The sequence below is a fragment of the Nelusetta ayraudi genome, unplaced genomic scaffold (genome assembly GCF_046127955.1).
Source record: "Nelusetta ayraudi isolate G7.1 ecotype Tasmania unplaced genomic scaffold, CSIRO-AGI_Nayr_v1 ptg000059l, whole genome shotgun sequence".
Classification (NCBI taxonomy): domain Eukaryota; kingdom Metazoa; phylum Chordata; class Actinopteri; order Tetraodontiformes; family Monacanthidae; genus Nelusetta; species Nelusetta ayraudi.
The window spans coordinates 2771532-2783976 of NW_027466109.1; the positions used below are offsets into that span (position 1 = coordinate 2771532).

At 50.7% G+C, this 12445-nt stretch overlaps 1 protein-coding gene across 8 annotated transcripts in view; it reads right to left on the bottom strand.

Moving 5' to 3' along the window:
• Positions 1 to 12445, bottom strand: part of celf5a (cugbp, Elav-like family member 5a) — a 180917-nt gene that overhangs the window by 18428 nt on the left and 150044 nt on the right. For 4 of the 8 annotated variants that reach the window (XM_076039488.1, XM_076039482.1, XM_076039483.1 and 1 more), the window contains exons 6-7: positions 9978 to 10124; positions 912 to 1077 (exon numbers count right to left, since the gene is read on the bottom strand). In XM_076039488.1, coding sequence (XP_075895603.1) covers positions 912 to 1077; positions 9978 to 10124 — 313 coding nt within the window. The remainder of the gene's footprint in view (positions 1 to 911; positions 1078 to 9977; positions 10125 to 12445) is intronic. The other 4 variants (XM_076039486.1, XM_076039487.1, XM_076039485.1 and 1 more) reach the window with 2 other exon arrangements.

Below are 12445 nucleotides of genomic sequence, written 5' to 3' on the forward strand. Positions count from 1 at the left end.
GAGGGAGAGGGAGAGGGAGAGAGAGAAAAAAACAACAACACGAAAGCTGGAGACTTGCAGTGTTGACAAAGTAGGTGAGCGAGGCAGCGCGGCGAAGAAACTCTGAAGCATCCTGTATTATTTATTTTCGGCTGCTGCTTTTGTCGGGAGCCGAGTATCTTGAAGTTTCCTCTGTCTCAAGGAAAATGAAGCAGTGCTGAATAAGCAAATGCAGTGCAGTGGGTAGGAATTTCAAAGTCCTTCGCCTCTTCCCTCTGCAACGTATCTGCATGGGGAGGATGTTTGTTATGGAAAACAAAAACCCGCCGCATGCAGATCGCGGCGCAGGCGCTTCAAAGCCCAAGGTCAAAACTCTACTGGGAAATTAGCGGCTTATCTGTAAACTTACTTATTGATATTCCCTCTTCTTCTGCCGCCACTATCCCCAAATATCTTCCGCGTTGGCAAACAACATAAACATGCAAATCCCACGAAACCTTTCTTTCTTTTTTTTTTTCCATTAGTCTCACTTCCCCACCAGTGGAATAATCTTGGATTACCAGAAAGAAGGTATCCTCTCTCCTGGCTTCGCTGCGACGCCTTGTTTTGTTATTGTTATAATGCAAAAAAAAAAGAAAAAGAAAAACCTCGCACACGCTCACAACGTAAACACAAATCGTGGTTTGTTGGAAGAGCCGATATTCACGCTGGCACGGTCGAAGAACACCAGTTGACCTCCTGCAAACACGCTGGCGCACAAATACGCACAGAGAAACGAACGCGAACCTGCAAACATCCCGCAAGCGTGCACACACACACACACACACACAAAGGTGCACACGCGCATGCACACAGACACACACAGAGTTCACGCACTCTTGCAAACAAAAAAATAAGGGGATAAAAGAGGGGGAATAAAAGTGAGTGCTCACCGAGGGCTTGATGAAACTCACCCGACACCGGGGTCATGGGGGTGGGTGGGAGGCTGTTGATGTTGAGCGCCCCCATCTGGTGGATCTGCGTGGCGGGGAAGGCCACGCTGGGCGTGAGGTAACCTCCGTGGCTGGCTGCCATGATGGCTGCCTGCTGCTGCATGAGCTAAAGAAGAGGGACACGGGGAGGTGGGCGGAGGTGCCGGAAGAGGTGGAGTGGTTGTTTGGAATGGCGCGGCACGGACAGTGTGTGCGTGTGAGAAGGTGGCGGGGGGGGTGGGGGGTGAGAGAGGGGAGGAGAGGACAGACAGTAATGGAAAAAACAGTGAGTTGGGGGAAGAGTCAAACAAAAGACGGGGGAAGGTTGGCGAGGGCGAGGAGAAGCGGCGGCGGATGGAGGGAGGGAGAGAGGGAGGGATGGAGGAGGTGGAGAGGGAGGGATGCACGGTGAGGTTGATGGATGGATGGCGCACGGAAAGCACAGAGAAAGTAGAGCGGAATAAAAGAAAGGGAGGAGGGGGGAAGAGAAAAAGAGAAGCCTGTCAACCTATGTTTAGTGAATCTGTCTATTCCCGCAGCAGGAGCCCTGTCACCAGCTGCAGCAACGATTTAATAGCTGTCTGCCGGGCTCATACAAATCAAGGCATTGACATGTGCACATTATCTCCCGCGCTCAGAGAAACGGGGCCCAAAAGTTTTGCGGGAGCGCCGCGCCGCGCCGCGTTCCACATTTTTCGAGAAAAAAACAAAAAAAAAACAACAAAAAAAAAACAACTTCACAATTCTCCAGCTGGCTGCGCCGAGGAGCCAACGAGCAATGAGGCTCTTTATTCTAAATACCAGCCGTGTTTTCGAACACAGACTCCTCCTGGCTGTTTGTCAGCTGACAGCTCATCAAGTCCAAAAATCTGCTTTCTACCATTTAGTCCCGAAACAGCAGGCCTGGATCCACCTTGTCCACCTTATCTGTGCTCTATTACTAATGTCTATCACAGGCAAGTCGGTGAATGCTGCAGAAATGAGGACTCCTTCCTTTTGCGTCTTCTGCTTTGATTTTTTTTTTTTTTGTGGCAGAAAACGGGTGCCAAGACACACAGTTCTGCAACCATCTGTGATGTCACAAGGGGCACTGGTGAATTGGTGGCACTCCAGGTGTCTGATCTGCCTCATGCATGTGGAAGATACTACAGGATTTGGTCGTACCACTAAACAGGAAGTATCACGGAGCCAGGAGGCTAACAAAAGCTGCAAACACAGGGCTAAATATGCAGATTTTTTTTTTGTAAAGAAATAATTGTGCCAAGCTGGAATGAAAGAAAAATATCAGAAAAATGATCATATTTAACATTGGGTGTCGCCACGACGACGCCCATCGCCTCAGATTTGCTTTAGCGACGTGACTTTTTCGCTTCGTGGGGAGGCGTCGCTGAAGCCGGACCACAAGTCACTGCGCCGCAATCTCCTAAATGCAGGTGTATCCTGCAAGCCGCTACACCAGACTACGCATGGTAATACAGCGTGTTAGTCCTAAAATTGCTGCAGCTGTCAGTTTGCAGCCTGTGGATGATCCTCCCGAAAGAGAGAGAACGTCAATAGGTTTTTCATTTATCCCGCCGCCCCTCTCTCCGCCGCGGCCCACTATTTTCCTGCGGTGCAGTCCTTCATTGTGTTTATTCATATGCATAGGACATGCTCACATGCACTGCTGCACCGCGCTGCACACAGACACTGCAACACACACGCACACGCACACACAACAGGCATGAGGGGCTGTCAACACTTTCCGAGTGTCAGCACTCACTCGGCTGGGATTCTTCTTGTGCAAACAACAGGCTGAATACCTAATTCAGGAGAAAATCCACCATTGTGTAACAGCGTCTGGGGCGCCAATGAGCAAGTGGGTTTGTTTCCTGCCACCGTCGCCCTGGTGCCACCATCCAAACCTGGAGGTCAACTCTGACCTCCCGACCAGCACACCAGCCACAGTCCTGCCAGTCTGGCTCTGGGAAAAATGGTCCTGGTAGTCTGAGTGTGTCTGCTTCTTCAATTCAATGTTATGTAAGTTTGGCCTCATCACTGTTTTCGAATAATAATAGCCTCCGTCTGTCAGATGGAACAAGAATTGCTCAGCCTTCACCTTTTTTTCCTTGCTCCACTTTTTTCAGAAAAAGCGTGTTCGACTCAAAAGGTCAGAACTTGAACAACACAATGGCTTCGGGTTGAAAAGAAAATTAATTAATTATTTTTTTTGTGTTAATCCAAACCAACCAAATAAACACAAATGGCAACATTTTTGCCCTCTGTGATGTCACAAACGGACTCATTGATGCCTCAATGTTTTAATTTTGTTTTCTGGCCATCCATCCATCATTTTTCTAATAAATACATTTGTACCACTGCCTCAGGATGCGGCATAAAGACACAACAACACTATTTGAAGCTTCTTCAGCTCTCGTCTCGTTTTTCCAAGTTTGCACGTCTCTGTGTTAACAACCCCCACGTCACCTGCTAATTGCACTTTGGAACCGACGTCCCGAGGGGGGCGGCGTGGTCTCCAAGCAAAAACACGCGCATCCCATGTGTGAGGGACGGCGCCGCTGTCGGCCGGCGGCGGGCCGGTGCGCCTCGGAACGACGCGTAAGCAGAAATCAAACGCCTCTGCCACTGCCGCTAATGCAAATGATGATGTTGTGAAACATCGGCGGGTATGGAATGCCACTCAGCTCGCATTTGCGTGGTGGCGGCGCGGCGGAGGAAGGATGGGCGGGGGTGGGGGGTGGGGGGGGGGGAGGGGCTGACGACGGAGGAAAGCCAATTATTTTCCCACAGTGCCCCTGTCAGGTGGGCTGAAAGCGAGTGTCCTGCTGCAGGATGCCCGCCGCCGGCTGCATCATCCATTAGCCCGCGTGCCTCGCTATCTGCTCCAGCCCCCCTTTTTGTCATTTGCATAATTTCAGTGTGACAAATGGGTGTCAGCCATTCCTCTGCAAATAAGATGAATTGGGCCTTTTTTGAAAAAAAAAAAAAAAAAAAAAAAAAGGAGGGAGGAGGAGACGGCGGAGAAGCAGCGGCAGGGAAACTAAAGAGAAGCAGCGAGACAGAAGCAAACAAAGAGGTTTCGGAGGTTCTGAGGCTCCTCGGCTTTTGGCGGTGACATGGTTGAACCCCCCCCCCACCAACCACCACCAACCCCATTAGGATGCCGACGGGGCGGGGGGTCGGACTCGGGGCTGAAGGCTCCGACTGCGCGGGTGTTACGACACAAACACTGTCACGCCGCTCAGTGTTTCTTTTCCCCTCTTCCCCTTTTTATCAGGCTCTGCCCGCTGCTTCCAGAGCCGGCCGGGGACCCGGGGGGTGGAGTTGAGGGGTTGGGGGGGTAGATTGTAATCAGACTGCATCCTATTGGTGCAGGGCCCAGTGCTCTCATACCGGCCACGGTGCAAGATGTGGCGATAGCGGAGCTGGAATGAATGAATAGTGTAGGACTGCAGAATATCAGGCAATTTCCTGACGCGCGTCCTCAGGTAATGCGAATCCTGAGCGCCATCCATCAGATGGTCACGGCCAACGGCTCCGGTACTTGTGGCGTTTTGTTGCGACAAAAATAAATAAATAAAAATGACGTTTAGCAATATGCAAAAACGGAAGGCGCACAGTGATCCTGGGGATGTGCCACGACTCTTTTCAAAATAATAATTAAAAATTAAATCACGATACGGCTCAGTTGTTATGCGGAGAAAAAGACAGTTCCGTTTTAATAAACGTTACGTGGATTTTTTTTTTTGTTTCCTCTTTCAAATTTTCAAAGGCATAATATTCAAAGCAACTTTCTTTTTTAATTTCAGCACCCACAAAGTCAGGGAGATGGCAAATGTAAATGAGCAGGTCTTCACTATCACAGGGCTTTTTTTTTCTCCTGCTTTCTTTGTCAAAACGAGGAGTGAAGTGAAGAGAAACAAAAGGCTAAAAGTGGGAGCGGGAAATGAAAAAGGGGAACGTCGAAAAAGTTTCCTCCTCACCGGCGGCGCTCATCTGGCTTTTTTTTTTTTTTTTTTAATTGCAACCTGATGGCAAACACTCCTTCCCCGGTGCCGCAGCGCAATCACCTCTTTATCACACGGCAATTATCTCCGTAGCGCTGCGCTGTGACTCCCGCCTCTGTCACATGTGACCCCTTTGTTGTCCAATCGTGCAGGGGGGCGCGGGGGTGGGCGGGGCCGGTCGGTCCACGAGGTGAAATTAAAGGCGGGAGGCCTGAGCTGGTGGGTCTGCTACCCTCCCCAGCCACCAGCCAATAAAGCCCTTAATTGTTAATGAATTTATTTATTTTCCATCTTGTGACTGAACCGCCGTCTGTTTCTGCAACACCGGCGAACGACGCCACCGCCGGCTTGAACACGTCCCTCCAACAGGGGGAGATGTTTGCTAATGAGAGTTTGCGGCCCTGGCAGTTAGCGCAGACTTAAAGATTGCTGTTTTTTTTTTCTTTGCGTCCCCTCTTTCCCTCTTCCACAGTCTCCAGCTTCTCTCTGGGAGGTGGGAGCGGCACAGTGCTGCAGGTGGCTCCGGCGGTGGATTGGGTCTCAGCGTGCGTTCCTCCACCTGCGGCAGCCTCCGCAAACAGACGCGGGGAGGAAAACGTCAACAAGAGGAAAAAAAGAAGAAGAAAAAAAACTGCGTCGTGCGTCGTGTAAGGAATGTTTTTTGCGTCGGGGCGAAGGAAGGAAGGAACGGCCGGGCGGGCGGGCGGCCGTGATGAAAGCTGTTTTCTCCGGGTCTCACTTCACTCTCAGCGCCGCGGAAATCAGCTTCCCGCAAATAGGTTGTCTCCTGTCAGAGCGCGCGCTGCTGTCTCTCCTGGAAAAAAACCCAGCAAATTTCTCATTTTTTTTGGCATATGTTGTCAGTGTTGCAGCCCTCCGATATTTGTGTTGCGACCCCCCCCACCAACCCACCCTCCACACCCCCCCCCCTCCCTCCTCCTGGTTTGACTAAAATCCAATTTACTGGCTGTCAGCTCGACTCAATAATCCTTTCCGCCGCGCCGTGGTGGAGAGGTAGCTCTTTGAATCCGCCATTTACTGTAGCGCCTGGTTACAGCTATATATACCGCCGCCTCCCCCTCACCACCAGCGCCACGTCTGTATTCCATACGACGCCACCTCCTCTTGGCCGGAGCTCGCGGAGAGTGGGCGAATCGTGCAGTGTGTCTTTGGAGATAAAGTCCCTTTTTCTCCCCCCCACCCGCCCCACTGCCACTGCAGGGTTTTTTTTTTTTCGTCTTGGGGGGATGTGTGTAGTTTATCTTTCTGCAAAAAGGGAAAAAAAAAAAAAAAAAAAAAAATTGGGAAAAAAAAAACATTCATGGCGACGCGCATTCCCGGTGGCTGCGGCGGAATCAAGGCTGCGTTGCGCTTCTTTGCCGACGCGCCCGCGCAGCCGTGAGCGACGGCTGGAATGTAATCATGACTGCGGCGGCACAAGCTGGACACCCACGCTAAGAGATAAATAATACATCCCTTTTATTCCACGTCCTTATATAACGAGGCCGAGCTGCGAGAGAGTATTTTGATTCATTAAATAAGTCTCGGGGTTGAGATATGAAACCCGGCGCTGCGCTGATAATCCATCCTGTGGACTCATTACTTTATCAGGGAAAAAAAAAGAGGGGGGAAAAAGTTTATCTCCCATGATGCAGAAAAAAAAAAAAACTTGCTTTATTTTGTTAAATTCATTTTCTGCAGGTGTTTCGGCAGCTCTCTGTTGTTCCTGACACGCAGACTCTCACCTTCACTGACATCATTCATGCTGCATAATCTTTTTTTGAAGAGAAACCACATACGTGCCGTTTCTCCCTCAGATCTGCCGGTAATTGATTCCCTCAGCTGTGCGAGCGCTCCTCGCCGCGCCCTCGCTGCCTTTCGCTCAGAACTAAATTTCAGAGCAGCATTCTCTTTGTCATATTATATGTAGCCATCAGAGAAAGGAAGGGAGGATGGAGGAATGTAAAAAAAAAAGAAAGAAAGAAAGAAAGAAAGAAAAGGCCTGGGTTGGGCCGGGCCGGGCCGGGCTGGGCTGAGCCGGGCTGGGCTGGGCTGGGACGGGAAGCCTGCTGGGGGTGCACGCTCACGTGCACGCTCGCCTGTGTGCGAGTCAACATGGGTCCCTGACACAGTATATAAGAGTCATGGCCAACTTGCGCGGGGCACCGTGGCCTCCCCGCAGTCCGCCCGCAACCCCCCCCACCCCCTCCCCCCTTTCCCCCGGCCGCCTGCCCGCCGCCGCCCCGCTCGACATTTGCATTTCTCCACATTTCCTGGGAAAGGGGGCTGCATTTCATGAATGGTAATGAAGGCGCGAGTTTTACTGGAGAGAGCACAAGAGATGGCCTCGCAATTACTCTGGGACGGTCAATTTGCACATTTCACACTGGGTCCCCGTGGCTGTGATGTGAAAATGAGGGAAATGGATAAGCCCCCCAGACCTGGCCGACGTCAACAATTAATCCTGGCATTTAGAAACAGCTTAGAAACTTTGACATCTAAATAAGCGCGGTAAAAGGGTGGTGGCGGTGGAGGGGGTGGGGGGTTAAAAAAAAATGAATTTTTGTTCCTTCCCCTCTCTGTAAATAAACACCGAGCAGACATTCATGTTTATTTATGCTGAGTGCGTTTGTCGCAGGAGCCTCGTTTTTTTCCCCCTCATTTTTATTTTCTCGTCCTGGGCTGCATGGAAACCCGCTGCTAAGTTCATTTAAGGGGGCGAATGTACAGCACATATGTGTGCGTGCGTGTGTGCGTGCGTGTGCGCGTCGGAAGGAACTTTGTGTGCAGATAAGTTGCCCGTGCAGTATTCTGAGTCAACCGTGGACCCTCGAGCATCTCGGGGCTGAGGGTGGGGGGGGGGCGACCCAGAGGGAGGGACAGCGGGAGGGAGGGGGGAGGCGGCGGGGGAGGGGAGTGCGATAGAAGGTGGAGAGGGGAGGGGAGGAGAGGGGGTGAGGGGCTGCACAGGCTGTCTGAACTCATCAAAGAGCCGGGGGTCTGCTGGGCGTGCGTGTGTGTGTGTGTGTGCGTGTGTGTGTGTGTGTGTGTGTGTGTGTGTGTGTGTGTGTGTGGTGCCATGCCCTGGAGGGGGTGAGGAGGAGGAGGGAGAGAGGGGGCGGGGTGGGAGGCAGATGAGGGGGTTGAAGGGTACATGCTAACTAAATATGTGCGCGGCTACGTGCTGTGGGTGGCGAGAGGAGAGCCGGGGATGTGTGAACACGGTGGCGCCGAGCAGCGGGAGGAGAGATGCATGCTGGGAGTCCGGCCACTTCCTGTTTCCTCGGTCTGGCCAGGGAAACTGGTGCGGGCCATGACATCTGAGGTGATTCGGGACACTTATGGAATTCTTCAGACTGGATTTGTGCTATTTTTCAGTCAAAAACGTAGTGTGGAGTTTAACAAAAGCTTCATTTCCATTGCAGAGTTCACACAGTGGAGTGTCGTGCGCAAGGCGTGCTGGGCGTGTGTGACGGCGGTGAACAGGCTGTCACCACGGCAACAACGATGCCGTGACACGAAACTCGGTGTCCGGGCTTCAAACTGCCTCCACGCCGGTTTAGTTTCAGGCTCAACGGACTGAACGGCTGCCGGCTCCTCCGCCACGGGGAGGAGGAAGTGGGTGACCTGAGCCGCACTCCACTACTCACACGGACACACGGCACGCACTTGCGTGTCTACCGCGATGACTCGCCTGGGTTTCGCAGGTTACGGCAACCTCGCGCAAACAGAGACTCAGGAGCAAATCCTCAAACTAATATGTCGAAGAAGGAGAAGAAGAATGGAAAACCGTAACACAAGTCTACAGCCACGGCCACTTAAATCAAGTTCTAACACTCTTCTTCACATTCTGTCCACCTCCATGCAGTAGCTTGGCCGCGCTGGCTGCCAGTTCTCAGGCTGCTTGGAACAACACAGATGGTGCGAGCGTTGAACACACTCGCTGCGATTTCGTGCGAGCGAGCAAACGGCTCAGTGCAGTAAAACTGCAGGATGGCACGAAACAGAGACGTCAAAGCAAAGCAGGAGCAGAACCCAGACTGGCGCGTCATTACGCTGGTTGACAGACAGCGCGTGGAAGAAAAAAAAAGAAAAATCTGTCCTTGGCCTGCTGTGATTCATGTATTTATTTTTCTTTTTTCAAACATCAGCATAACAATCGATTTGCGATGGCTGCTGTGGCACTCGTGTCAATCACAACTCGTCCACAGACTCGATCCGTCCATCGACACGGACCCTAGGGGGTGGGGGGGTGGGGGTCCTGGAGTCAGTATTGACTGACCTGATATGATCTATCAGCAGGACTGTAAACAAACATCAACGTGCTGGCATCGCCTGCTCTGACAGGATGAACCGGGTTCATCGGACGGAGAGGAGCTGAAAACAATGACGAGCTTCCCTGTGGTCGCCGCTCACTCGGTCCTCATACATTTCAGGAAACGATGCAGCAGCAGCGGCAGGACACTGTTTCCTCTGATGCACGTCATCAACTCCCTTTTTGCCTGCACCGCTCATTTGAAATTTGGTGCTTCGGCTCTGTAGGGCATCCCTTTGTGACATCACAAGGAGAAGAACCTCTCTCTGAGGCCTTCTGAGACCCCCTTGTGGTCATCTTGGTATTGACTCCTACCAAACACGTGGAAGTTCCAACAAATCATCATGGGTGTTTCTTCTATGGAGGCCGTATGCACAATAAATTGTGCTTCTGCAGTGGAGTCAATGAGATTTGCATATATAATAATTTGAATGTAATAATCATAATTGAAAAAATAAAATAAAATAACAATAAACAATATTATGACAATTTATGACCAAAAACTCCAAACAATTAGTTAACATTACAAAGCTTCTTGTATGGCATATTTGAAATAAGAAATATGTGTGTAAACGTAAATGAAACACTCACAGCATTACATCCATTAATGTGCTTTCATTCCTCCACTAGACTGTGTTGTGCGCCCATGTTGTGTCTCTGTGTGTGTGTGTCAGTGTGAGTGCACGCGCATTATTTCCAACTCACCGCATGTGCGTAAGAGCTGTAGGTGCTGAAGGGAAGGGCGATGGCCGGGTTAAAGATGCCAAACTGCCCGACCATCTGCTGCATACGTCTGATGGTGCGCTCCTTGTCTGTGTCTGCAAACTTCACCACCAGGCTGGAGGAGGCACCCTGAGGCAGCAGAGAGAGAGAGAAAGAGAGAGAGAAAAAAAAGAAAGAGTGAGGGAGGAAAAAAAGTGATGACGATATTTAACCCCGGCACCTTTAACACAGACACTCTGTCAGAGAGAACAATCGTGGCGCTACGCAGCTCTTCCCCAGAGGCGCTCTTGGGGGCCGTAATTTGCATGGCAGGATGTTGATTGTAATTACACACTACATACCTTGAGAGGGCCGAGAGCGCACGGTGCTGGTGAGAGCACGAGGACTGTTATTGGTTATTGGATGGTGCTGCTGGTTCTTCGGTTCGCTGCCGCTAATGAACACATTAGCGGCAGCAACAACCACCACCGCTGTTAGCGTCACCCTCTGACCGAGTGGGGAACATTGTGACAGAATTTCTCCCCATCATTCCGCTGAATGTTTTCCCATCCAGGTGTGTTGGAATGAAAGTGGGATGAGTCACCTGGTCATCGCAGGGCCACTACTGGCACTCTTTCCACTTCACAGTTCCAGCGCTACTGGTGTCGACTCAAGTCGGCTTCGCTCATTTTCCAGAAAGATTATGAATCGCTTCAATGTGGGCGGAGTCGTCTGAACAACGCAGGTCAAGCAGTTCCTCGTATGTTATGAAACCATATTTGTATTCAATTTTCAGCTCCTCAACAGTATTTTAATGTCCCTCTTAATTTTGCACCACATCCTTTGACCACAACAAGCGCTAGTACTGTAAATAGTGAGATAGTGCTTGTACTGGTACTGGTACCAATTAGCTGGTTCTAGTGCTGGGACTGGTTAGTCAGTGCTGGTACTGGTACTGGTTAGCAAGTGTTAGTACTGTTAATGGTGAGCTAGTGCTAGCACTGGGACTGGTACTGATTAGCTAGTTCTAGTACTGGTACTGGTTAGCCAGTGCTAGAATTGGTACTGGTTAACTAGTGATAGGACTGGTACTAGTTAGCTCGATGTTTGCTTTGTCTACTTCATTGAAGATAAACATGCACGTTCTCTCTACCGTTTTTTACATGGATCATCCTGTGTCGTCTCTCACTGACCAATCAGGGGCCTGCACTCTGCTGACATCACATTTTTTGCCTCGACTCGGCTCGCTTGGAATCATGTCCGAATAGAATAATGCCTGGTACCAGGTCATATCATCAAATGTATGTATATGCTAGTGAAAAATCCGCACTCACGTTCACACCAACCCTTACACGCAAGTTCAAGGTCTTTCACGCTGCTCACTCCTCTGCTCATCTCCAAACCTACGTTCATGCAACCTTGTGCGGTTACGACCAATCGTCAGTGGTTCCTATTGACTTTAGTAGGAAGTGACCCTTCCTCTGATTGGACCACATTCTTCCTGCCTTTGGCTCCGCCCACTCCCATCCCCTCATTAACATTAGTACCTCCGTCCCGCGGCACCGGCAGTAAAACAGAAGCTGCTGCTGCGAGGGCCTCACACTCGTTCATTAAAAATCTTCCAATGATTTAGCGCCACACTTGACCTTTGCTAGGCTCCGCCCACTTCTGCCCCCGCACGCGATCAAAGCGGACCAATCGATTCACATAAAAAGAGGCCGAAATATTACTCTGATCTGCCAGCGTGGAAAGGTTGCGTGTCAGTCACGACGAGAGCCTCCCTGAAATTGATGCAAGATGGTCAATACCAGCAGCGGCTGGTGCAGCTCCCAGATTGGTCAGAAGGTCAGAGGTCATCGCTTTGGAAAGCTAAAAGATTATTATTTCTTTATTATTTTTTTAACAAAGGCTGAGAGGTTCTGCAATTCGCTGCAGCCCCGAAGTTTTGAATGCTATTATACTGCATAATTGTATTATTACTACATAATTAATCAGACCTTTGATTTCTTTTCTCTTTTTTTCCCCTCACGCTTGTATTTTTTTCCCCGCCAACCAAAGTCCCTGGAGTTCCACTAACAGAGACGTCCGCAGAGAGCCGGAGCGCTTTAGAGACAAGTTGCAGATCTTCTGACTGCAGCTTATGGATTTTATCCTCACCCTTTCCTCCCCCGTTTTTTTTTCTCTCACAGCTTTTTCCTCGATAACACCCCCCCCCCCCCCCGAGAGCCCTCCACTGGAGCCTTGTTCGCCCGCTGGCTGGCTAGTTGGACATGTGAGCAAACGGCCCCTCAGCTCGTCCAGCTAGCTTGCTGAGTGAGTGAGTGAGTGAGTGAGTGAGTGAGTGAGTGAGTGAGTGAGTGAGTGGCAGGCTAGTGGCTAGCCAGCTCATTGGCTAATTGGCTGACACACTCATTGTCAGCTCGTCAGGCGGGGCTGACAACTTCACTCCAGCCGGATGAGAGGTTTGATCG